Raw genomic sequence first — 26,173 nt, 5'->3', positions numbered from 1 at the left:
TGATACAGTGTATGAAATACTAAAAAATATCAAAGCAGCCTATAAATCTAAGAAAATGAAAAATAACGTAAGGTGTTATAATTTGTTGGCCACTTGCACTCATTTTAATTACTGTCTATTCATTCATTTGATTGATGTCTTTTGTATCAGTTGCCCTTTATGGTTTTTTTTTTTTTTTTTTTTCCAACACAGGGTTTCTCTGTGTAGCCCTGGCTGTCCTGGAACTCACTCTGTAGACCAGGTTGAGGTCTTGAATTCAGAGAACCACCTGCCTCTGCCTCTCAAGGGCTGGGATTAAAGGCATAATTTTTGTATTTGCAAGTTCTTTACAATAAAATTTTAATTAATAAGATAAAATAAGAGGTTGGGGATTTAGCTCAGTGGTAGAGCGCTTGCCTAGGAAGCGCAAGGCCCTGGGTTCGGTCCCCAGCTCCGAAAAAAAAAAAGATAAAATAATACAGTATGTAATACCAGAAACATACATCACTCTCAAACTCTAAGGAAATGAAAACATTGTGTTGTTATAATTTGTTGGCCACTTGCACTCATTATTATTACCATAAATTCATTAGCTTGACGAGTGTCACATTCATACCATTTGCCCTTTTTTGATGGAAGCGTTTAGTTGGCTTTGTTTAGTTCATTATATACTCTAGTTATCAATCTGTTGTCAGATATATGTATGTGAGGGGTGTGTGTGTGTGTGTGTGTGTGTGTGTGTGGTTTTAGAGATCAAACACAATGCTCATGCTGTTAGCCCCACACTGAGAAGGCTAGGCTGTCTCCATGACAGGGTTCAGAGCGACAGTTCAGGACAGGGCAAGTCCAAGCAAGTCCAGGCCTCAGAAGATGCCTCTCCACCTGGCCTGAGGCAAGGACAGTGGGTCAGCAGCAGTTTCCAGACCTCCTCAGCTACTTCCCCAGCAAGTTTCCAGCCCTATGCCCCAGTAATGACTCACTCGGTTGTCCTGCTATCTGGGTAATGGAAGACCCCAGCGTGCTGGACTTCTACAAAATAAAACACTCGTTGCATTTACATACTATCCGAGTCTGGGGTATCATTCTTCAACAAATCGTGGACACTTACAACGCCATACACATACTTGTACACCTGCGTCTTTCCTCTTCTGTCAGATGGAGGTCGTGTTTACTTTATGGGGCTGTTGAACTGAGTAGAAAGATGCAAAACGCATAGAAATGTACAAAGTACTCGAAAAAGGGTCTTGATTTCCGTGTGGAACTCAGTCCACACTGTGAGGCAAGAGAGGCCTGGGCAGCACAGAAAGGCACCTGCGTGTGGCTGGAGAGCAGAGACCGGACAGAACCGCATCGAAATTAGCCCAGTAAGAAGCCAGTTGGCAAAGAAAGATGGCAAACCCTTCCCCACAGGGGCTTGCCCTAACAAACGGCCTGTGTGTGAAAAGCCTGCCAGGAGAGCAGAGGCACTGTGCTAACGATTTATGCAGGCCCATGCGCCCTAAGGCCCAGAGCCTTTGCGGTTCCCCAGAGCCCACTGATGTCAGTCAGTTCTTGGCAATGTTTTCCCTCTTTAACAGACTTTAATCACATTCTTCTCAACATTCTTCCCCACTCTCCTCTCCTACACCTTGCAGCTCCACCTTGGAACACACTTGCCTTCTCAGGCCTTCCCTCAGAAGACACTGATTTCCTCTCTTCCTCTTCTCCATCTCCCTCTCCGTCAAGATTGCCAAGGTCTACCCCTCCAGCCTGTGGTCCTCTCAGACTGACAGACAGGTCCTTGAGCTTCTGTCTGTTTACAAATTCTTTCACGAATGTGACAAAGGCCCCACTAAAGGGAACTCTGAGCGCCCTAGCAATAGCCATACTTTACAAGGCAGGCATCTAGGTGTGGAAGGGCATGCTGGTAATCTCAACACTCACAAAGCTGAGGCAGGGCATGGCAGGCTCCAATGCAGCCTGTGGCACACGGTGAGAACTGTCTTAGGGTGGCAAGTTTGGGGCCCAGCATCCCTAGCTCCTCTACGGCACTACTTAGTAACCCATTTCGGTCCCTCCTTATTGCCAGCATTCCCTCGTGACTTACAAAGTCAACTCGAAACCCTTGACTTGTATTCAAAGACCGCCTTCCCTCACCCCCATCTGTGTTCTGCTCAAGTCATATTTTCTGATCTCAACAATTCTCATCTCATTCTGAGCCTTTTGGATTACTCAGTCCTTCTTTAAGCTGTGCAGTCTAACTTCCTCAGAGAGGGCAGTCATTATCATCTCCTTCTGTCTCTCCAATACCCCTCCCCCCTCCCCCCTCTCCTTCTTTCCCCCTTTCCAGGCAACTTTAAAGGGGAGAAAGTTGAGCTCAGTTCAGATGGCATCCTTTTGACACATTGATTTCACCCTTTAAAAGGAATAAGGAAAGAGTTGCTGTACTACTGAGACACACCCTTCCCACTTCATCACAGAGAGGCATGGTATGTAGCAGGTGCCTGTAATCCCAGAATTTGGGAGGTGGAGACTGGAGGATTAGGAGTTTAAGGTCATCCTCAGATACAGAGCAAGTTGCCTGGAATAAAAGAAACCTTGTCTTACACAAGGACTGTGGAGATGGTTGGGGAGCGGGGTTCTTGCCTACAAGCCTTGCAACCTGAGTGTGATGCCCAAAGCCCACCTAAAAGTGGAGAAGATCCACTTCACAAATAATATTAAATAGAGATTCTATGTAGTTGACACAACTGACAGAGTTTGTGCTTATTTATCTCAACTGTTGACAAATCTGCAGCTAGAGGAAGTTTGGGGTTTGCTCCAAGATGAGAAATGGACAAAGCCAACTCAGGAACCCTTGCCTTCTGATTCAGGACGCTGTTTAGCGCCTGATTACAGCAGCCGTGGAACAGGTTTCAGACCGAGGAATGAGATTGATTAGCACAGTTTTCAAGGCCTCAGTATCTAGCCCCTGTTATATAACGATCACTAATTACACACCAGGTATCACAGTAGCCCCAACAAAGTGTTAAACTAAAATGACCACAGATAATCTTAAACATCATGTCATGGGTTAAAGAGATTGGCTGAAGTTGGGTTAAACACAGCGTGTTGGTGATGGCACACACCTTTAATCTCAGCAGTAAGGAGGCAGAGGCAGGTGGATCTCTTGAGTTAAGAGGCCAGTCCGGTCTACACAGCAAGTTCCAGAACAGCTGAAGGAATAAAGTTTCACAGATGTGAAAAACAAAGCTATAAAAACAAGATTTTGAGAAATACGTGTGGTGGTCAGGATGCCTGTGACAACTTGTGACCTTTCTGAGAGATTCATCTGACGTCGGGATGCCCAGTGGTATGATAAAGTTTTGGTGATCAAGATTCTGACTAAGCTAATTAAGACAAAAAAACAAACAAGCAAACAAAAAACAACTGTTCTTAGAAAGACCCCCTACCCCTCCCTGTGGTAAACTCCGAGAACCACCGAAAGATGTCATCCTGACCCTGCCCGACCACCCACTTCACCCCTGCCCTCTAAGGGACTTGCCAACTTAGCCCTTTCCCAGTCATTCTCCAAGGCCAGGTGTAGGCCTGGATGCGGAAAGAGACCAATTGACCCAAGAACAGCCCCTTGAGCAGGCCAGTCAATACCTGACAAGATCCTTTGTCCTGTGTACCACCAATGAGAATGAGCCAGTTAACCCTGTTGCTGAAGTCTGCCCTCTGTAATGAATAAAAGTTGTGTGCTTTTTGGGTTCGGGGTTGCCTCTCCCTGCGTGGATGAGCAACCCCACGTACACGGATTAAAAGCCTTATACCGGGGCTGGAGAGATAGCTCAGTGGTTAAGAGCTCCGACTGCTCTTCCAGAGGTCATGAGTTCAATTCCCAGCAACCACACGGTGGCTCACAACCATCTGTAATGAGATCTGTTGCCCTCTTCTGGCCTGTAGTCATATATGTAGGCAGAATGCTGTACATAAAATAAATAAATAAATCTTTAAAAGAAAAAAAAAATCTTATACCCTCATGCTATTGCAGCGGTCACTTTGTCAATCTGTGCTCTTTGGGTGGCGCTCTTAAGGTAAGGCCACTATGGGGTCTTACAACACAGCCAAGACTACACCGAAAAACCCTGTGTGGAAAAACCAAAAGAAAAAAAATGTTTACTACTTTTACAGATGCCCTAAATTTGATTTCTAGCACCAGACACTACCAATTCCAGCTCCAGGGATCCAACACTCTCTTTTGTCCTCCCAAAGCACTTGCGCACGCGAGACATAAATGTAAATACATCCTTTGTTAAAAATTATCTTTCTGATGAAAGATAAAGGGTCCGAGATTTAGGGCCTCGCAACTATTTACTGCTCAGAGTAGAAATCTGTAGAAATTTACTCAATAAACATTTAGTGCATGTACTAGGGAAGTAAAAGGTTGAGGATAAAGCCCAACCATCCCAATTCCCTGTGCCGAGAGAGATCCAAGGCAAGAACCCACTTCCCAGAGGGCAGGAAGAACCAGAGAAGGATGCTGGCCCCAGGCCCCTCGGACCGTTTCTCCGCCGAGCCGCGCGAGGGCGCTGCTCCCCTCCTCGTGCGCCGAGCCCGCCGGCACCGCCCACTCTCCTTTTCCCGGCGGAAATGCCGGGGCGATGACGGAAACCCGGAGGGAGGGAAGAGAAAGAGCGAGAGAACCGCGGCCAGAGCGCGGAGAGGCCTGCGGGCGGCGACGGCAGCGGGAGGGCGGGCGCCGTCGGGCCGGAGCCTCCCCCGAGCCGCGCCGCGCTCTGCGCTCCGAGCCGTGAGCCCTTTGCCGCGCCCCGAGCGCGTGGCCGGGGGCCGGGCGGGGCGGGCGCTCCCGGAGGCCGGGGCCGGCGGCTGCCCGCTGGGCTTGGGCGGGGCGCGGGCTGCGCGCTCCGCGGCTCGGTGGTCCCGCCGGGGGCCGGCGGCGGGGGAGGCGGCGGGGACGCGCGGCTCGCCGCCATGGACGACAAGGCGTTCACCAAGGAGCTGGACCAGTGGGTGGAGCAGCTGAACGAGTGTAAGCAGCTGAACGAGAACCAAGTGCGGACGCTGTGCGAGAAGGTAGGCGGCCCGCCGCGGAGGCGCGCGCGGGGGAAACGGGCCCTGGCCCGGCCTGGAGTGTGGGACGGGGTGCGGGACCCCATCCCAGCCCCCGAAAGTCAGGCTGCTGCAGTCCCCTGGGTCCACGGGCAACTGCCCTGAAAGTCGTTAACACCGAGACTTGGTTAGCGTGGGGTCGTTCGCAGGTGAACCGGGCCCTTCGAAAACCGCGGAGTGCATGAAGCTTTTGTTTGCAGACTAGTGGGCGTGATGGCAGGCAGAGCTTTCTCCCAGGCTGAGTTTGGTGGAGGCAGGTGAAAAAGGCTCGGTCTTGACGGGCGACCGGCTCTTGAGAGTGATTTCTTTTTCAGGAAGAAGGCAGCAGGTGTTGAGTTTGGAAACAGCGTTTACTGGCAAAGATAACTGGGATGTGTGCTATATTTATGAGAGACCACGTTACAGAAAGTTACTTCCATTTTTACCCCCGTGTACACACACACACACACACACACACACACACACACACACCCAAAAGGATTGTGTCCATCTGATTTGCAGGCATTCCTTTCTTGGGATTGGGAGTCGGGGAGAGACGTAATAACCCTTAGTGTATTTTTCAAGTTGACCAAGTTAACTACTTAACACAGGGGAGTTTCTTTCTTTCAGTAGAACTGTGAAGAAAATGGTGTTTCTCCCAAAGAAACTGTGTTATCGTCCCAGTTAGCTATTCCTCTTGTGTGATAACCCGTAATTTCCTTAGGTCTTAAAGGTAACCCTTTGGGTGATCTCTCTCAAGCTGGAGCACCACTGAGCTGTCTGTCCAGTTTGGATCTTGAGTCAGTCAACCTTTCTGTAATTGTGACATCCAAACCTGATGATCTAAACCGAGAGGTGGCTGAATCAGTTTAGTGTTTCCGTTCGACATCCTAATAATTTTAGGACACGCTCCTACAGAAGGTTTTACCAGGGCTGTGAAGTATCGCACTCGAATCTTAAGCTCTTAGGAGGATTTATGAGCCTTTTAAAGGTTTTTTATAAAACTCAGTTTCTAAGTAAGCTGGATTACCAGTTAGTAGCAGCATACAGTGTTGTTGTTTTTTTGTTGTTGTTGTTTTTGTTTTTGTTTTTTTTTCTCTTTTCTTTTTTTTTTTTTTTTTTTTTTTTTGGAGCTGGGGACCGAATCCAGGGCTAGGCAAGCGCTCTACCACTGAGGCATACAGTGTTCTTGAGCTGACGTCTTAGGCTGTGGGTCTCTCTTCGTAGCATATCTGCACCAGTTCAGAGTGTCATCCACTTCTTTGTCCTAGAGCCCATAGGATGGAGGTGCTAGTGGGAAAAAATGGTTGGCTTCATGCCCTCTTCATGACTCTGGTATGCCTTTGTGGGCACGTGCCTGTGTATACCTGTGTTCCTCAGTTTTCTTCCACCTGGTGGTCTAGGCCCATTTTATAATAGCTTTTTTTTTTTTTTTTTAAAGATTTATTTTATTTATTATATATATAAGTACACTGTAGCTGTCTTCAGATACACCAGAAGAGGGCATCGGATCTCCTTACAGATGGTTGTGAGCCACCATGTGGTTGCTGGGAATTGAACTCATGACCTCTGGAAGAGCAGTCGGGTGCTCTTAACTGCTGAGCCATCTCTCCAGCCCTATAATAGCTTTAAAGATTTATTCTTTTTATTTTTTTCGGAGCTGGGGACCGAACCCAGGGCCTTGCGCTTCCTAGGCAAGCGCTCTACCACTGAGCTAAATCCTCAACAGATTTATTCATTTTTAATTGGGTGTCTGCATACTTAGTGCTGAAACCTGAGGAAGGAAGCCAGCCAGGGGTGTCATATTTCCTGGAGCTGTCTCTGTAAGGAGCCACCGATGCGATGGGGGGGTCCTAGGAGTCACTTGTTGGCTTAGTACAGGTTTTTAACCCCCGAGCCACCTCCATCCCCTGTTTAAGTTCAGCCAATCATAATTCAGTGCTGCCCCATGGCGAGCTACTGCCAGTCTCTGCACATCTGGTGCTTATCTGTGAGGCAGGGATGCTGCTTAACAGTCTTCTGGGTGGGAAGAATCAAGAACTACTCACAGTCCTTACTGGAAGACGCCCTGGGTGAATGTTGAATGAGAAAGGATGTGCTTTGGTCTTATTTCGGGCGGGCGTCACTCTTGCTTTAGTGAGATTTCTGGTGATTGTAGTTCAATGGAGATTTTGTGTACATTGTGCATTTCCCGTTACCTTCAGCACACAGGTTACCAAGTTTACAGCAATGCTGTAAAATAGACACCATTTATTTGTATGTGTGTGTACGCATGCATATGCAGGTGCATACATGCATTATGTATGCTGTGTTCGTTCGTGAGTGCACATGGGGAGGTCAAAGAACTGCTGGAGGAGAACACCACTTATGTGGGCTCTGAGGATCACATTGTAGTCTTCAGGTTTGAGCACCCAGCATCTGTGCCATTTCTTGGGCTAAAAGAGAGTTAGTTACTAACCTTTTTTAAAAAGAGAGGGCCTCACTGTGTACTCCAGCTCCCTGGAATCTTCCACCTTGACCTCAAACTCTGCCTGCCTCTGCCTCCTGGGCACTGGGATTAAAGACATGTACCACCATGCTTAGCCCAATTCTGTTTTTTTCGATTTCATTTGCTGTACCACTCTAGGAAGTGACGTTATAAGGGGATGGTTTCCCCCCCAGATGTTAAATTCCTATTCTGATTTAGCTTGGCAACTGAGGCAGCTGAAATCAAGGTGAGAGTGGTTGTGGGAAAGGCCCTGTCCTGGGTTGAGGCAGCAAACCTCAGTGTCAGAGGGTGAATGACTGCCAAAGCCCCTACACAAAGACATGTCAGGCTTTGAAGTTAATTTGTGTCACTGTAGAATTGTTGGCCTAGAACCGGGAGGCCTGCCTTCTGAGACCACAGGATCCATACTCTCACCTCTTTAGCATCCAGCTTTGAGGCTAATTGTGATCTGACTCCTTTGAGCATAAACACTGCTTCTGGGATTCCTTCCACTGTCGGCAGTATGCGCACGACAGCTTTTAGAGATGCTGTGCCACGCTGCCTAGGTCTGCCCAGGACGTTCTGTGACTAGAACTATATTTATCTCTCGTCTTGGGAAAACTTAGGAAAAAGATTGACCTGTTAAGATTTTATTCTATAACTGAAGACGTTTGCGATGACCCATGGAGTGTGGGGGGGGGGCTTGGGAGGATGGGGGTGAGGACCTGGGGTGTGGGGGTTAGGCTACTTTCTGTGTTGACAGATAAAATCTATTTTAGTCTTTAATCAGAAAATATTGTTAAATTGGATAATTTTTTGAAAGATTTGTTTATCATATATAAGTTCATTGCAGCTGTCTTTAGACATACATGAAGTGGGCATACAGGTGGTTGTGAGCCACCATGTGGTTGCTGGGATTTGAGCTCAGGACCTCTTTTTTTTTTTTTTTTTTCTTTTCTTTTCTTTTCTTTTTTTCGGAGCTGGGGACCGAACCCAGGGCCTTGTGCTTGCTAGGCAAGCGCTCTACCACTGAGCTAAATCCCCAGCCCCAAGCTCAGGACCTCTTAAAGAGCAGTCAGTGGTCTTAACTGCTGAGCCGTCTCTCCAGCCCCTGAATAACTTCTTGGCTTTATATGTGATATGTAAAATATACCTATATGTGGAAAAATTTACACATAGATAGATCAAGATGTTTACTTGTAAAATTTGTTTTCGTTGAATAGTTTTATATTTGAACAACTTCCAGTAAATTTTCCTTTAGTTTTTTGTTGATCACTTGGGGTAGTATTGCTTCTAGTGCCAGGGATCAATAGACGAGAGAGAGCCCATCACTGAGCCATTCTGTGACCGACTTGGTAAGTGTCTTAGTTAGGATTTTACTGCTGTGAACAGACACCATGACCAAGGCAAGTCTGGACAACATTTAATTGGGGCTGGATTACAGACTTAAGAGGTTCAGTGAGAGACTTTGTCTCAGAAACTAATATGGAGGCTCTTGCTCTCTCCTGCCCTCTCGGTCCCTGTCCCTTCTCTCCCCATCTCCCCACCCCCTTCCATCCACATGTGCATGGCTGACCTATCCTCTCCTCTCGTTAAACCTCTCCACATAGGGGAAAACTAATATGGAGACCAGTAAGGACACCTGATGGCCAAATGTGCAGTCCAGTCTGTTTCAGTGGTTCCGAGGTTGGTGTATCTTTACGGCATGGTCAGTGTGTCGTTCCTTTTTTATGGCAGGATAAAATCCGTGTGGATATAGGAGAGGGTGGTTGCTTACACAGTTACTACTGTTTGAAATCTGGTTTTGATGATTTTTAAATGTGACATTTTTAGGTACACATTGTAGTACCCACCTGTACCTCTGCACCAAGAAGGCTGAGACAGGAGGACTGTGAGTTTAAAGTCAGTCTGGGAACACAGTGACACTGTCTCAACACAAGCAAAGAAGACAGTATTTTCAGATAGAAGCGCTGGTCCAGAACTTGCTTTTAGAAATGTCAGCCATGGGCTGGAGAGGTAGCTTAGCAGTTAGAGCAGTGGCTGTTCTTCTAGAAGACCTAGATTCAACTGTCAGCACCTGCCTAGCAGCCCAACTATCTATAACTCTAGTTCCAGGGGACCCAGTGCCCTCTTCTGTCTTCCTCAGGAACCAGTAACACAGACATATGTGCAGGCAAAACAATGCTGCACATTATAGTCAGGTAGCATTGGAGCTCCTCCTCCCCCATTTATCTTATTTATGTACAAGCTTGGGAAATGTGTTGCAAGATAATTCGATCACACTGAGAGCACCAAGATTTGTATTAACTGAAAAACCTGTTTCTAGCTGGGGTGTGGCTCATCCTTTGCATGTGCCTTTAATCGAGAGCTTTCTGCTTATTATAAACGGGACCAAATAAAGTCAACTGGGTCCAGAGGCCGAGAAAGCAACCAGTTGATGGGAAATGAACATAGGAAAAAAGCTGAGTAAGGAAGTCAGGAAGGTGGATACACACAGGAAGTGGAAGGGAGGGGACATTCAGTCTGAGGAATTTGTGGAGAAAGGGAGCTGCTTTTTCCTGAAGAGGAAGGTCGGCGGGTGCTTCCTCTGCGTATCTGAGCTAGCAGACTTTCACCCCAGCATCTGACTCCCAAGTCTTCATTGGTAAAATCGAACGATTTGGAATTTTGTTAGAAACAACAGAGACGGGGCTGGAGAGATGGCTCAGTGGTTAAGAGCACTATCTGGGGCTGGGGATTTAGCTCAGTGGTAGAGCGCTTGCCTAGGAAGCACAAGGCCCTGGGTTCGGTCCCCAGCTCCAAAAAAAAAGAACCCAAAAAAAAAAAAAAAAAAAAAAAGAGAGAGAGCACTATCTGTTCTTCCAGAGGTCCTGAGTTCAATTCCCAGCAACCACCTGGTGGCTCAAAGCCACCCATACTGGGATCTGATGCCTTCTGGCGTGCAGGGACACATGCAGATATACATGTGCATGAGAGCACTCATGTACATCAAATAAATACATGTCTGAGAAAAATAACAAATACAGGAGAAAGATAACATACATTTTATTTTGGACACAGTTTTGCCTAACAACCATTAACTTAGCTCGTTTGTTTGCGGTTTGCTTTGTTTGTGAGTTAAGATCTCACAAGGTAGCTGAGGCAGGCCTATAGAAGCAAACACCGTACAAGCTCAGGTTGGTCAGGCACTATAGAAGCAAACACCGTACAAGCTCAGGTTGGTCTCCTGAGTGCTGGGAATGGGGGCATGTGCAGCCATGCCTTGCTATAAACCCAGCTGTGTATGATACTTTAAACCTTGGTCTCTATCAGTGTGGAATGATGGGGTGTTTGTAGTGTTTTGTTTACATTAAAGCATCCTAGGATTAGCATCCTAAACATTTTCTGTTTCTCTTGGTCAGTGCACACATCTGTAACTTGCTTTGTAAGCAGCCATGTTGCTTGGCATTGAGACCCTTGCTGTTGTTAAATCCAGAGGGCTAATTTCCTTGTTTTAGGGGAGTGGAGTTGGCTAGAACTACAGCTCAGTTGGTACAGTGCTTTCCCTGCAAGCATGGCCTGGGCTCAGTCTCTTTCCAGCACTTTATGTTGGTGTAGGAAGGGAGCACCATGCTTATTAACTGCGAAGTTTTTGGTTAAGCTGGGCTTGTTGTGTGGTTATGGCTGGCCGAAAGCTCCAGATCCTGCAGCTTCAGCCCGCTGAGTGCTGGGTTGTACTGCCATGCATGACGTTCCTCTAGGGCTTTTCATTTTTTAGACTTAGTTTTATGTATGTGAGTTCTGTGCCTGTATATATGTCTATGTATCAAGTATGTGCGTAATCCCTGTAGAGGTCATTGGATCCCCTGGAACTGGAGTTGCAGATGGCTGTGAGCCACCACGTAGATGATAGACACTGAGCCTGTGTCTCTGCGAGGGCAAGTGCTCGTAATCACTGAGCCATCTCTTTATCCCTGCTGTAGACTTTAAACCTCCATGTAAGAAGATTTGTTTCAGAGGTGGTCTGTTTTTGCTTTCTACGAATTTGCCTAGAGTGTTAGGAATGAGTGCAGTAGCTGTTCATTCATGTGTAGAGGGGAAGACTGTGAGTGCAGTCAAAGGCAAGGATCATGGCCTCGGGGTGTGTTACAGCAGCCACTGGGGGAGTCAGTTAAGTACACACTTAGACCCAAGGCAGGTCTTACAGAGATGAAAAGAAAAGAATGGCTGGTCAGTGCCAGTGTAGTGTCGGCAGCGGGAATTCTGGATACCAAGTTATGTCTCTACCAACTATGGGGGTTTTGGGGTTTGGTTTTATTTTTGTTTTTTGAGACAGGGTTTCTCTGTGTCACCCTGGATTAAGCTGGCCTTAAAATTCACAGAGATCTGCCTGCCTCTGCCTCCCTGGTGCTGGGATTAAAGGGTATGTACCACTGCCCAGCTGTCAACTGTGGTCTTAAGCCACAGTCCACATTTCAGCTTTAAATCTGGTCTTATCTGTGTCCTGGAAATAATCAAATTTCTTTTGCTGCATCATAGTAAAAACACTAGATAATTACATTCTTAGAGCTGCTTCTGACTCCTTTTGTGCATATGTTATGAATATATTTTTCAGGTGTTTTTACTATATTGAGCAACTTTATCACTCTAGAACTGCCTCAGAGGCTTGTTAATTAGAATAAACCTTCAGTTAACATTGTGTGTGCACATACACACATACAAGTAATTTCAGTAATATGGTAATGAACACATTCGAAGAATCAATCCTCAGAGAATCAGGTGAGGGGGGGGGAAACCCAGCCATTTTTACTTTATACACGGGAAAGATGTGACTTCATGCTCTAGAGATGCAGGTTCTAGACACCTAGTCTAAATAAGGATAAAGACCTTAGGTGACATGGTTACCTGGTGCCATAAAGAGAATCTTTGCTTCCTTTCATTCCTACTAATCATAGCCAGTAGCGAAAGTCTGTGCTCCACTGTGTTGATCTAAGCAGCTTTTGAGTGAAAAGTTAGAGATCTACGCTTGTGAATTTTACAGAAATAAGAGGTTAGAGCTCCTGTCAAAATTGGCTTTAAAACAATCTAGAACACTGCTGTTGGAATAGCTGTCCCTGAGTAGAACTGCTTCAAAACAGAAGAAAGAGGGTGGGGTGTGGCTTAATGGGAGAGCACTCTCTAGAATATTCAATAGCTTGGTATGCCCAGCTGCTTAGGTTAGGCTGAGGGCACAGTATCTTAGCTATTTTACAGTGCTTTAATTGCTAAACTTGTGTGTGTGTGTGTGTGTGTGTGTGTGTGTGTGTGTGTGTGTGTGTGTGTGTGTGTTGTCTTTGAGACAGTCTATGTAATGCTGGCATTCCTAGAACTCACTATGTAGACCAGGCTGGCATTGAATTCATAGTGACCCACTTACCTCTGCCTCCCGAGAACTGGGATTAAAGGCGTGCACCACCACACCCAGCCTGACACGCATTCTTGATGGGGCAGTCTTTCTTTATCTACTAGTTTTGAAGAGAAGTCTGCCATCTGATTTCACACTAAGATTTATTATTTTAACTTGACATACGAATTCACCAATGGGTATACAGTGTTTATGCCAAAGATTTCACCAGAAAAGTGTGTGGAATCAAGTCAGATGCACTGTGAGTATTCTGTCTTTAGCACGAGCTAAAAGGAAGGTGCATGCCACAGCTTGAATGTGGAGGTCGGAGGACACCTTTCAGGTGCCCATTCTCTCCCTCTATTGAGTCCTGGTGTCACCTCAGCTCAGCAGGAGGCGAGTGCCTCAGTCCTGAGCCATTCTCTAGCTCCCAAGTTTTAGCCTGCTGCAATTTTGTTTTTCTAGTCAGTATCCTAAATCAGTGCCTTGAACTACTACAGTAGAACATTGAGTTGCTAGAAAATTTTGAGTTAATAGAAATACCTGTCTTTAGAAAATGGAACGATGCACCAGTTGTTTACACCTGTATTCCAGTCAGCCCTTTGGAAGTGGAGGCAAGGCATCCTCCACTACTTAGTGAGAGGACCCTGGTAGCCAGTTTACTAATCCCTTACCAGTCGCTCTGATTGACAGCTGTGTTGTTCGGTTGTTCTCGGTGGCCTCTGCTGGCAGACAAGTGTGACTTGACGACTTGGCTGCATATTTTGTTCTGTGTGGACCCCAGCAATTTGGTGACACATGTGCAACAGCAAGATGGTATAGAATTAGTTACTGGCCAGCTACATACTCAGTGATGTTTTTGTTTTGTTTTTAAGTTTGTTGGTTTTTTAATTAAACAGATCATGTGGGTTTAACTTGGCATTTTTTCACATATAATGTCATTAAGATCTAGTATTCCCTTCTCTGGACAGACTACGTTTATTTTCATAAGAATCTAGAAGAGAAGTTGCCTTTTTCAACAGTGTAGTGTTAGCTAGTGGTTAGTTTGTCAAACATAGCAGAAAACCCAAAATAGTCGAGGTTTAAGCAAAGGAGTTGGTCAGCTGAAAGATCCAGGAGTGAAGGGGATACGGACCATGCTCTGGTTAAGTGCTTGCTCTACCCCTGGGCTCACCCCCGGCATTGATCCAGCCACCATTACTCTTGAAACAGAGAGCTGGGGTTGCAGTTCAGCTGGTTGTGTGATTGCCTAGAGGGCACAGTCCTAGCTTAAGTTCATAGTATTCAAGTATTTGGGAGCGGAAGGCAGGAGGACCGTCCTAGGATGCATAGCAGTTTTGAGACTTATCTTGGCTGCGTGAGACCTCATTTTAAAAAAAAAAAAAAAAGTTCTCTGTGTTAAAACTTTGAACAAGGGCTAGAGAAATGGCTCAGTGGTTAAGAGAGCACTGACTGCCCTTCCAGAGGTCCTGAGTTCAATTCCCAGCACCCACACAGTGGCTCACAACCATCTGTAATGGGATCTGATGCACTCTTCTGGTGTGTCTGAAGACAGCTACAGTATATACTTACATATAATAAATAAACAAGTCTTTTTTTTTAGAACAAACAACTCATGTTATAAATGCAAAAATAACAGAAAATTGTGGTCACTTATCACATTAATAAGTCAGTAGGAGATGATTGGGAGGCTCTGCCAGGTGAATTGGCTACTACATTGGGGCTAAAACGAGCCCCTGGCTGCCATGCTGGCTCTGTGGTTAAGAGTGCTTGCTACACAGCCTCGAGGACCAGAGTTCAGACCATGTCATCTGTGTTACAGGCTCAGGAATCACTGAGACCTGTAAGAAGCTCTGAGGGAATCTGACATGGTCTCAGGCTTCTAAGCACACACAGGCATGAACACCAGCACACACACATTCACATACACTCACAGACAAAACTGAACAGAATCAATTCTTTTAAAAAGATAAGACCTTGACCAAGACAGGCTACTAAAACTCCTCAAATCTCATGACTGAGAACTTGAGAAGGGGAGGCAAAGCCATCTATCTCAGTCAAGTTGTAGGCCAACCTGGGCTTCTTGGTTTGTTGTTTTGAGGCAGGATCTAACTAAGAAAAGAGTCTCCTGACTAAAACCACAGACTGTTCTGGAGCACACAGTGTTGTGCTTCGTGTTCAGGTCGTGCTAAGTAGATTCATGGAAAGGGAGGAGTGGGGTCACCTGTAGACACAATCCAGGAGAGTTTGCTAGTACTGAAGTAGACACGATTAACACGAAGTGAGTCGTGGAGCTTAAATCAGGTGTGGAGAGATACTGGCTGGTGTGCAGCTCAGCAGTAGATTATGTTTAGCATGCGTAAGTCTCTGGGTTTAGTCTTTAGCACCGCACCCAAAATAAATAAAGGGAAGGAACTTAAAACATCAAAGCATTAGACTCAACTTTTTTAAAGTCCTGGCATAGTGTCAATTGAATATTAATCATGGATTGTAGCTATACGCTGCTTGAACGTTGAGTCGTGTTCTCAGAAGTTGAAATTCGTCAGTAGGTAGTTTTGCCATGAGAATGTCATGAAGGGTAGTTAAGCCCAACTTAGATGTGGCACAGGAGAAAATCACAGTCGGAAGATGCAGAAAGCACAAAGATGTGTGAGGTTGCCGTGGGCAGAATTCAGCAGAGCGTTTCACGCGGCTTTTAAAGTTCCACAGAAATGCCCTAGCGACAGTCACCTGTGTTTACCTCACATCTGTGGTACATATAGAATTGCATGTGCCTTTTACATCTGGTCACCCAGTAGACTGGATTTTCGTACCGGCATTACTTCACGTTAACCAACGGACAGCTTTGTCACTGGGGAGACAGTGGGAACATCTCAGGACCACTGTTGTCCGTGGTATATGGTCCACCATGATGTCATTAGGGCAGGGCAGGGCATGACCGTCTCCAGCAGTAGCAACACAAATCAGTAAAGACAGTCGTGAACTTGGGAAAATAAATCTGAGTAAGTGGTGAGTTCCGTATTTGTCGTGGAAAGAAGTCGTTTGGTTTATCTGGGGGCTTTTTTGAAACAGGTCTCCCTGTGTACCCGTGGCTGGCCTGGAACTGGCTGCGGAGGTGAGGCCAGTCTAGATGACATCCATCTGTGTAGCTCCATCACACTGGAGCCTCTCACTGCCCTCAGGCCCCACACCCGGTCTCTGGTCCTCTCTGTGCAGTGCTAAGCAGCCGTCGTCTACTTTCTACCTCTGTCGTCTCTTCTGGACTCGGGAGTGAGTGAAGTCATCTGTCTGTCACATAGCTTCTTTGGTTAAAGCATAGATTACAGCACATATCGGTGCGTTGTTTTTATTGTTGGTTCCCACTTACTCTACCTGGTTGGGTGTGCTGTGTTATATCAGCTCATGCTTAATGGGCGCTTGGATTATTTGTACTCCTATCAGCACCTGTTGCACCTCCAGGGGACCTGAGTTCAGTCCCAGTGCTCCTGTCAGGTATCTCATGACCACCTGTAACTGCAGCTCGGGGATCAGATGCCTCTTCTGCTTCCGCTGGCACCTGGACACATGGGGCATACACAGACAAATAAATACAAAGTAAAAGTAAATCCTTCGGGGTTGGGGATTTAGCTCAGTGGTAGAGCGCTTGCTGAGGAAGCGCAAGGCCCTGGGTTCGGTCCCCAGCTCCGAAAAAAAAAGAACCAAAAAAAAAAAAAAAATCCTTCAGCAAAAGAACAGTGCTGCATGGACACTTGAAACAAATTTCACTTTGATTCCTACCAGCGTCACGTAAGGGTTCCAGGTTCTCCATGTCTTTGTAGATATGTCATTTCTGGCCTTTGCTATGATAGCTGTATTTCGGCCCATCCCTTTGTAGGGTATTGGTTTACTTTATACTCCCAAGTGGGTTTCCCCACATTTTTTTTTTCAGTAGGTAAGAAATGTTAAGTTTGTAACCGAATATTTATTTTCCTTTTTTAACAGGCTAAGGAAATTTTAACAAAAGAATCAAATGTACAAGAGGTTCGCTGTCCTGTTACCGTCTGTGGAGATGTGCATGGCCAATTCCATGACCTTATGGAACTCTTCAGAATTGGTGGAAAATCACCAGACACCAACTATCTATTCATGGGTGACTATGTAGACAGAGGATATTATTCTGTGGAGACCGTGACTCTTCTTGTAGCATTAAAGGTATGATTGATGAATGTGGGGCGGGGGTGAACTTCAGAGGAGGCCAAAGGCAGAAGAATGTGCAGCATGAATCATCTTTAATTTCATGGTGCGTTTGGTCTTAAATAATAGTTGGCTTTCCATCTTTTAAAGAGAGAGGAAAGTCTATGCTTAAAACTTCCGTCTATTTCTGATGAATGTGTAACTCATGGTTGTCTATAACTGAGCTCTGGAATTATATTTAATTACCAACCTTCATATGGAATCATTAAACAAGTGTTTAATTCACGGCATGGGAAGCCCATTGCTCCTCTGACTTCCTGTTTGTACTGCCCTGCACTCCACACGTCTGCCTTCAAGATCTGCTCCTTTCATCCCTGTGTTGACTGCCGGATGAATCTCAGCTCCTGTCTATCTTGCTACTTCCCTGTTCCCAGAGTCCTCTTTGATGTCACACAGTCACGAGAGTCAAACCCATTAAATGCTGCAGCTCTCCTGTAGTCTGTCTACATTACCTGCCTGTAACTCACAGCAAGAGTGTCTCCCCTCAAAGAACATTTTTATTCATGCTCTACTCTAGGCTTTTCTGTTTCTTTCTCTAGTTTCCCCACAAGATTGCTCTGGCTGCTTCCTTCTTACTACTCCTGCTCAGACAAATGCCTAGGACTTCTAGATTTCAGAAAATTGCATATTCATAATGAGATGTCTTAGTAGGGGACCCAAGTCTAAGCATAAAATCCACTTGTTCTATATATATCATATGTATATACCCGTTCTTAAATTTAATTTAAAAATGGACAAAAGAATCCATTTCTTAAAGAAATGGATTCGAGGTTAAAGGTAACAGCACTGGAGAGACGTGGTTGTGTGACGGGTTTCTTTTCCTTGTCTTCCAGGTGCGCTATCCAGAGCGTATCACAATATTGCGAGGAAATCATGAAAGCCGGCAGATCACACAAGTATATGGCTTTTATGATGAATGCCTACGAAAGTATGGGAACGCCAACGTGTGGAAATACTTTACAGATCTCTTTGATTATCTTCCACTTACAGCTTTAGTAGATGGACAGGTGTGTGTATATGTGGGTGACGGTGTCTTGCAGAAGGAGGTTAAATGTGGGAGAACATTTACTATCAGGCATCCAGGATCTGTATTGACAAGTTATGTAAGTCTCTGTCTATTCTGATTAATACAGTACTGGGGAGTTAAACCTGGTGCCAAGCCAGGGCGCTGCCCCTGGGCTACAGCCCCGTTCATGATTTGGTTGGTTTGGCGGTGGTGGGTTTTGGGTTTTGTGTATGCCTATTTTGGAGGGAGTCTCACTCAATTGCTCAGGCTCAGACTTGACCGTACTCTCAGCACAGCTCAACTCTCCTGCCTTATGTTCCCAAGTAGCTGGGGTTCTAGGCTTCAGTCACCAAGCCCTGCTTCCCCTGCCTCTGGTCTTCTGGCCAAAGAAGATGTGTGCCCTAATGTGTGCTCTAAAAAACAAAACAAAACAAAACAAAACAAAAACAGTGTAAATAAATGCTTAAGTCTTGGGGCATATATATTATTAGTAACACAAGATGTAATTGGAAATTGTGCCCATATTACTACGTTCCCTGGTTACCATTAGTAGCTTTTTATTCCTATTTTCATGATAACTACAAACATAATATTGTATATTATATCTTTTTTATCAAGAGGGATCTCTGTTTCCAGCATAGTAAGTTTTAAGGCATACATATAAGACATTACACAGGTTTCCTAGTTCACCATTTAGAGGCTGCACAGTGAGCTGATTTAAATTCATGTACAACACACAGAATAAAACTTGAATGTTAGCAGGTCTTTAATCCCTGCACTCAGGCAGCAGAGACAATGGATCTCTGAATTCAAGGCCTCCCTGGGCTAGAGTTAGTTCCAGGACTGACAGCTGCACAGAGAAACCATGAAAGCACAGCACTCTTGAAGGTGTAATGGATACTCTTTGGCTTGCTAGTCTGAGTATAATTTTGGATACTGTAATAATTAAAATGACAATACTTTACCTATACTTGCTAATGTGAATGAAAGTTATTAAAATTTTTCAAGTAATTGAAGTAAAGTCTTTTAGCTTTAAAGTAATGAAATTAATTTAGAAAGATAACAGTAGTATTAGTCATCTATCTGATTTTTAAACTTGGTCCATACATTGGTAGAACTCTTATGTATTTCTTATACTATCCAGCATTCTCCAAACTCATTAGTCTTTACTGTTTTTGAAGTATTTATAAGAAACAAAACAGCCAGCATACACACACCATTGTGACAGGCTATCATTTATGAAGTGTTATCACTGGAAGACACAAACACCTCAGAAATGAAGTAGATAGAACAAGTGGTGCACAGAGTCCTGGAAGGGAATGACAAGCTTAGGTCACACGTGGTGTTCAGTATATGGGTACCTAGCAATCAGATCTGCCTATTGTATGTGCACGTGTGTGCAGACGAGCCTATGGCGGCTGGAGGTTGCTGTCCTAACTCAGTTGATGTACATGTTGATTGGTGAGACGGGTTTTTCACTGATTCGTGTAGATAGCCTGGCCAGAGCCGCCCTTATGTCTCCAGCTTCCCAGCACTGAGCCTCCATGCAGTGCTGTGTGCCCGGCTTCTTACATGGTGCTGGGCTCCAGTCCCTGCGTGGCAAGCCTTGACTGCAAGCCATCTAGAACCAGGTCTGCTTTGTTAGGTTTGGGTTTAGGAGATTTTATTTTTGATACATTTATTTGCAGGGGAGCGAGGGAGGTTGGCCTACGGCAAAATGAAGTTGTCATGTGCTGAGCCATCTGCCAGCCTCCTTAAATATGTCTGTAGGCCAAGTATATGGGGCTTTAAGGAGCATGGAGCTGGTGGGAAAAAATGGAAAACTTGAAAATCCTCACAGATAGACATGATGTGCGACTATGATCCCAGCACTCGGGTTTCAGAGCTTCCGTGGCCATATGTTTTATCTATATAAGTTCAGTAGCCAACCAGATACCGCAGGCACAGAAAGATAAAGTGAAACCGATTTTGGTGGGGAGGGTGTCCTATATCAGTGATTTAAAATTCAGTTAAGAATCATATAGTGCTAAATGTTTTAGAAGATCCATTAACAGTCTTGTCTATTAGGGAAGCATGAGAAACCTCGTCAGACTCAGGAGAAAAGGCTGATGTGCTCACGTAGACCCATTCAGGAGCTCTGGGAAGAACTGCTGACGCCTAAGTTAGCCTGGGCTACATCCATAGCACATACATTGCCCCTGCCAATGAGCTGCTCACGAAAATCCTCGTTATTCTCTTCCTTAGTCTAGTCCTTGAACAGAGGGTAGTTCTGAGAAAAAATTTAAAACGCTTATATCATCCCACTTTATGTCAGAGTCCTGTAGGTGCACTGTCTACAATAAAAGGAACGGAAGACAACTGGGGAGGTGGCCGAGGGTGACCAACACCTTCTTCCTAATTTGTAAACACATCAAGTACTTGTTTGCAACCATGAAGATTGGTGCCTAGATACCTAGCAGCCATGGAGGGCACGGTGCCCGCCTGTGACCCCTCTCCTGGAGATGGGATTCCTGGAGTGAGCTAGCCACAGCAGCAAGCTTTCTTTTTTTTTTTTATTTTTTTATTTTTTTTTTTTATTTCGGAGCTGGGAACCGAACTCAGGGCCTTGCGCTTGCTAGGCAAGCGCTCTACCACTGAGCTAAATCCCCAACCCCAGCAGCAAGCTTTCAAGCAAGAGACCCTGCCTTGGTGAGGAAGGTGGAGGGATCAAAGAGGGACATCCACTACCAACCTTAGGCCTGCACATCTGTGTGCACCCACTAACAGGTCTGCATATACATGCAAACTACAGTTCGGTGTGCAGAAGTGACCCAGTGAGTAAAGTGTAAGGAGAGAAAACCCTAACAGTTGCCCCGACCTCTGTGAGATGTCTTCCACATCATACAATGAGGAAGGAATTAAAGGTGATAAGCTCTATAGAGAAAGTGTGTGAATGTGGGGATGTGCTCAGGAAATCTGAGGAACACCAAAAAGCTCATTGTAGTCAATACCAGAGTCAGGAGGATTGATGTTGAGAGACAGGAGTGTGAGCGGACGCAGTGACGGTGGTGAGCATCCTGTGCTGGGGCAGCAGCAGCCCCACTCTGGAGGCACTGGACTGCATGCAGAGGCCTCAGACCCCGGACCACAGCGGGGGAAAGGAGAGCCCTCAGCACTCGCCGCTGTGGTTACTGCTGGTGACCTGATCCTGCTTTGCGCTGTAGCTCACAAATCTTCCCGTCAGTAATACCATTGGGAAGGAAAGGCTGTCATGGCCGACGCTTGTCACCATTGCTTACTGTTCGTTAATTTAGCAATTACAAGTCAAAAACATGTTTTTCTCAATTTAAAAAACAGATATTCTGCCTCCACGGTGGCCTCTCTCCATCCATAGATACACTGGATCACATAAGAGCCCTGGATCGCTTACAGGAAGTTCCACATGAGGTAAATTTGGCAGTTACTTGTTGGTTTTGATTTTAAGGGAAAAAGTGTAGTCACGTGTGGGAAGGGTAACTCAATTAAACACAACTCATAGTATATATTTGTTCTTTATCCTTGTCCAGGGCCCAATGTGTGATCTCTTATGGTCAGATCCAGATGACCGTGGTGGCTGGGGCATTTCTCCACGTGGTGCTGGCTACACATTTGGACAAGACATTTCTGAAACATTTAACCATGCCAACGGCCTCACACTGGTGTCCCGTGCTCACCAGCTTGTAATGGAAGTACGTACTTTTCCTGCACATTGACCTGCCTCTCACGGTGTCTGCGTCTCTGATAAGGCTTCGTGCGTGACGCAGACGGAAGGAGCCAGAGCCCATTGCCAAGTCCAGAGCTCCATGGTTCTGTTAAAGCCATTGTCTGTTGTAGCCAGTGCTTCAGTCAGAACATTTTCATCTGTATACTCCTACTCAAACCCTTGAGTCAGATGATTGTAACAGTGTTTTAAGTTTTGCAATGTATATAGCTTAATCCAAGTTACCCAATCTGGTGTTTTCTAAATCTGGGCATGTTGGGTGCTTGTAATCCCAATATTTGGGAGGCCAAAGCAGGAAGGGAGCATGAGTTTCATGCTGTCTAGAACATATAAGGAAATACTCTGAATTAAAATACCTTCAATAGGGGCTGGAGCGAAGGCTCACTAGGAGCACACTGCTCTTCCAGAGGACGCTCAATGGAGACTTAATTGATCTCAGTAGAGACCATTATTACATGCCACTTTTGAGGTGCACATTGTAGAGTGCTGTGCTGTGTCCTTGGTACATTTACCAAGGAGGTTTGAAAGCTGTTTGGCCACTCAGTTGAGGTGGCAATTGCTGGACTTTTCCTGTTGTGTTAGCTTTGTCACTCCTAAAGGAATAAAGGAGAACAGAGCCCCTCTAACCAGCATTAGTGCTTTAAGAAGGCAAAACAAACGTCACCAGCCTAGGACAGGCCAGGAGTGAGTGGGGTAGGAGCGCAGTCAAAAGCACATACACGTAGTGGTGACATTAAACTTCATTATACCAGCAAGCACAGATGTCAATGTGACTGGAAAAAAATGGATGACTAAGCTTTAACATTCTGAAATTCTGAGACTCCAGAATTGGAAAACAATCAAATTTCAGCTATTTGAGAAAAACTGAAACCTTTAACATAACAAATTAAAGGATGGAAATGCTGTGTTATATATCGAGTAAATACTGCCTTACATCGCATAGTGTGTAGTGTGAGTCGGCAGCTCTGACACAGGTGACCATTAGAGACTGTCGAGGTCACCAGTGAGCATCGGCTCAGCCCTCCGGGAAAGCATATTCTATGTTGTTACTTGCCTAATGCTAGCTTGAAGACTTGTGTAGCAAACTTTAGAAGCCAGGCACGTTTCTATCGAGTCTCAGCACTTGGGAAGCTGGGGCAATTGGAAGTTTGAGAACAGGGTAGCCTAATAGCAAGATTCTTCCTCAACAAAAAAAGAAAAACAATAAAATACTTAACAAAGTTTATGAAGGAAAATGGGGAGGTTACTATCTTTTTCTGAGAAATTGAGTTGTATACTCTAAGTTAAGATCTAAGTGTGGGTTAAGAAAAGCTACATGGAAAAAAAAAGAAAAGGAAAGAAAAAAAAAAAAAAAAGAAAAGCTATATGGACCCGACTGCTCTTCCAGAGGTCCTGAGTTCAATTCCCAGCAACCACATGGTGGCTCACAACCATCTTCAGGTGTGTGTGAAGACAGCTACAGTGTGCTCATATATAATAAATGAATAAATCTAAAAAAAAAAAAAAGCTATATGGTTACTGAGGTGTATAATAGAATCCTGTACCTAATAATTGTATAATATTCTGGGCACTTGTGTAAACTTAGATCATTGAAGGTAGCATAGCCACCGAAGTATTTGTGATTTGAGATCTGTGTCAAGATTGGGTTTTATAATGAAACAGTGACCTTTGTCATGTTGCAGGGATATAATTGGTGCCATGATCGGAATGTGGTCACCATTTTTAGTGCACCCAATTACTGCTACCGCTGTGGGAACCAGGCTGCTATCATGGAATTAGACGACACTTTAAAATACTCTTTGTAAGTACCTTTGCATTGTAACCGCATGTAATGCTTTTAGAGGGGAAAGCAGGTCCTGAAGACAGACTTAGGGGCTGGAGAAGCGGCTTAGCAGCTCACTCTACAGTCATGAGGAACGGAGCCCAGCCCCCACAAACACCTCTAACTCCAGCTCCCTTTTCTGGCTCCCGCAGACACCTGCACACCCATGTACATAGATTCGTCATACCCATACACACATGCGTGCATGAATAAAAAAAGTCTTGTAAAGACACATGAAAAAGCCCTACTTGTACAGGGTAGAAGGAGTGCAGACCGTCTTCCCTAACTGAGCTTGAGAACTTTAGTATGCCAGGTACGTAGGCCACGGCCTCCTGCATTCTAGTTCACTGCTCTGCCACTGCTACTCAGGCTGTCCTGGAACTTAACTGTTAGACCAGGCTGACTTCAAATTCAGAGATCCTCCTGCCTCTGCCTCCCATGTTAAAGGCATGCACCAACACTACCCAGCTCAAAAAAGTAGTTTTTATTTATTTACACTTTATTGAAATCTCCCCAAGAGCTAACAGCTAATAGAAAACCATTGAAGAGACCCTTAAGCTGGGTGTGGTGGTAAAAGTTCTTACCTAGCACTCGGGAGGCAGAGGCAGAGAGGATGAGTTTGAGAGCAGTCTGGGGTAAGCTCTACATGAGTTCCAGGACAGCCAGGACTACACATATACCCTGTCTCGGAAAACAAACAAGAACTCAGACAAACAGAAGAACTCGTCCACTACAACTATCCGGGGCTGGAAAGTGTTGTGGTTAAAAGTACAGGCTGACCTCCCACAAAATGGCAGTTAATTCCCAGCTCCTACACCGCAGCTCACAGCCCTCTGTAATTTCAGTTCCAGGGGATCTGACACCTACTGACCTTTGACCACTGACATTCATGCATGTATTCACACACACATATGTATTCACACACACACACAACACACACACAAAACAAAACTACAATTGACTCATTTTAGGTTTAGTAAAACATTTCCTACTGGGAGATGGCCTTATTGGCATTCTGCTTACCCTAGCATCCGAAGCCCTGGGTTCAAGCTTAGCACTGTGTAAACTGGCCATGGTGATGCAACCTATAATCCTGATACTTGGGAGAAGGAAGCAGGCCAGCTTGAGTTCCAGGCCAGCACATGCAACCTTATTTCAGAAACACTTGTAAAATAAAACATGTGCTATATATGATGTCACTTGCATGCCTATAATCCCAGTACTATAAGGTAGAGCCAGGGAGACCAGGATTTCAGAGAGAGCCTTTACTGCAGGTTTTGGCCACTGTAGGCTATATGAAGCCATGTCTCCACCGCAACACACAAGCTTGGGGCTGCGTCCTGGTCCTGAGGCTGTGAATGCTTGTGTGTGCCTGTGGTTACATCCTATTAGGGCTGCCTGCAGAAGGAAAATCCAGTGGGGTTTATCTCAGGGCAACAGTGTTGATTTAAAATATGGGAAAGTCAAATATTAATGTTATACTGTAATAACATTAATATTTAAACAGACAAACAGCAATTTTGGCAGGAAAGGCACTTGGTAAAATTCAGTGTTCTTTTCTGCCAGGCACTAACAGACATGTAAATTTTCACCATGGCCATGAAGTGGTAACAGCTAATGATGAGTTTGGGGTCATCCTAGCCACATGGGGTGCACCATAGCAGAAAGCTACAGAAAGGAGGCCCTGTCCGGCCCATGCCTCACTTGCTGACCATTTTCTCTGTCACTTTTAGTCTTCAGTTTGACCCAGCACCTCGTCGTGGAGAGCCTCATGTGACCCGGCGCACCCCAGACTACTTCCTATAAATTCCTCCCCAGGACCTGTCTTTGTATGTTGAAGTATACCTGGCTTTTTAAAAAATATATATACATATATATATTTAAAAACAACAGTTATCTGTGTGTCTCTGTAACAAATTGTGCTATGTCTTGACGTTAAAACACATCATGGACCAAAACGTGCCATACTAATGGTGAGCCATCAGCACGGTGTGAACTTGAGTCCACTGTCCTAGCCGAGTCAACCAGGCAGCCGCCTGCCCGCCTGCCTGCTGTAGTAGCCGTCCTTCGTGACTGGTTAAGGGAAAGGGTCACTGGTGGCTTCATCTCCTTTGCGCTTACTTGGAAATTTAGTTACAAGTTTAACTGGCATGGATTATAGAGTTGGAGTTTTATTTTTAAGAATTGACAAGCTGACTTCCACTTAAATTCATAACCCTTTATTTTGTTGAAATGTATGACTAACTGAAGAAGAGATTCTTGGGAGTATGTTGTCATAACACTAAGATTTCCTTTCAAGTTTCCTGAACTGAATTACTGTTGGATGTTGACCTGCACATTCTGTATATTTGTCCTGACAGTGTTGCATCCTCCTTGCTGTACTGAACAAATAAACTTCCCAATTTAGAGAGACATTCTAATGTGATGTGCATTCAATGGAAGTATCGCCATTTTGGAACTTGATACAGATACTTAAAACTGTGGCTGGCTTT

The 26,173-nt window shown here is 45.2% G+C and overlaps 1 protein-coding gene across 2 annotated transcripts; it reads left to right on the top strand.

The window, feature by feature from the left end:
• Positions 1-4,614: 4,614 nt before the first annotated feature.
• Ppp2cb (protein phosphatase 2 catalytic subunit beta) lies at positions 4,615-26,095 on the top strand. 2 transcript variants are annotated; one of them, NM_017040.3, is made up of 7 exons: positions 4,890-5,037; positions 16,863-17,072; positions 17,948-18,121; positions 21,457-21,546; positions 21,666-21,827; positions 23,542-23,660; positions 25,415-26,095. In NM_017040.3, exons 1-7 carry the CDS (start codon positions 4,936-4,938, stop codon positions 25,485-25,487), a joined length of 930 nt encoding a protein of 309 aa, NP_058736.1. In that variant the 5' UTR covers positions 4,890-4,935; the 3' UTR covers positions 25,488-26,095. The 2 variants fall into 2 exon arrangements, with proteins under 2 accessions (XP_063131125.1, NP_058736.1); XM_063275055.1 differs by having other exon boundaries at positions 4,615-5,037; positions 23,542-26,095.
• Positions 26,096-26,173: the final 78 nt, after the last annotated feature.

Source organism: Rattus norvegicus, chromosome 16, assembly GCF_036323735.1.
Source record: "Rattus norvegicus strain BN/NHsdMcwi chromosome 16, GRCr8, whole genome shotgun sequence".
Classification (NCBI taxonomy): Eukaryota; Metazoa; Chordata; class Mammalia; order Rodentia; family Muridae; genus Rattus; species Rattus norvegicus.
Note: the sequence above shows the minus strand (reverse complement) of the source record. Positions and strands in the feature narration are given on the sequence as shown.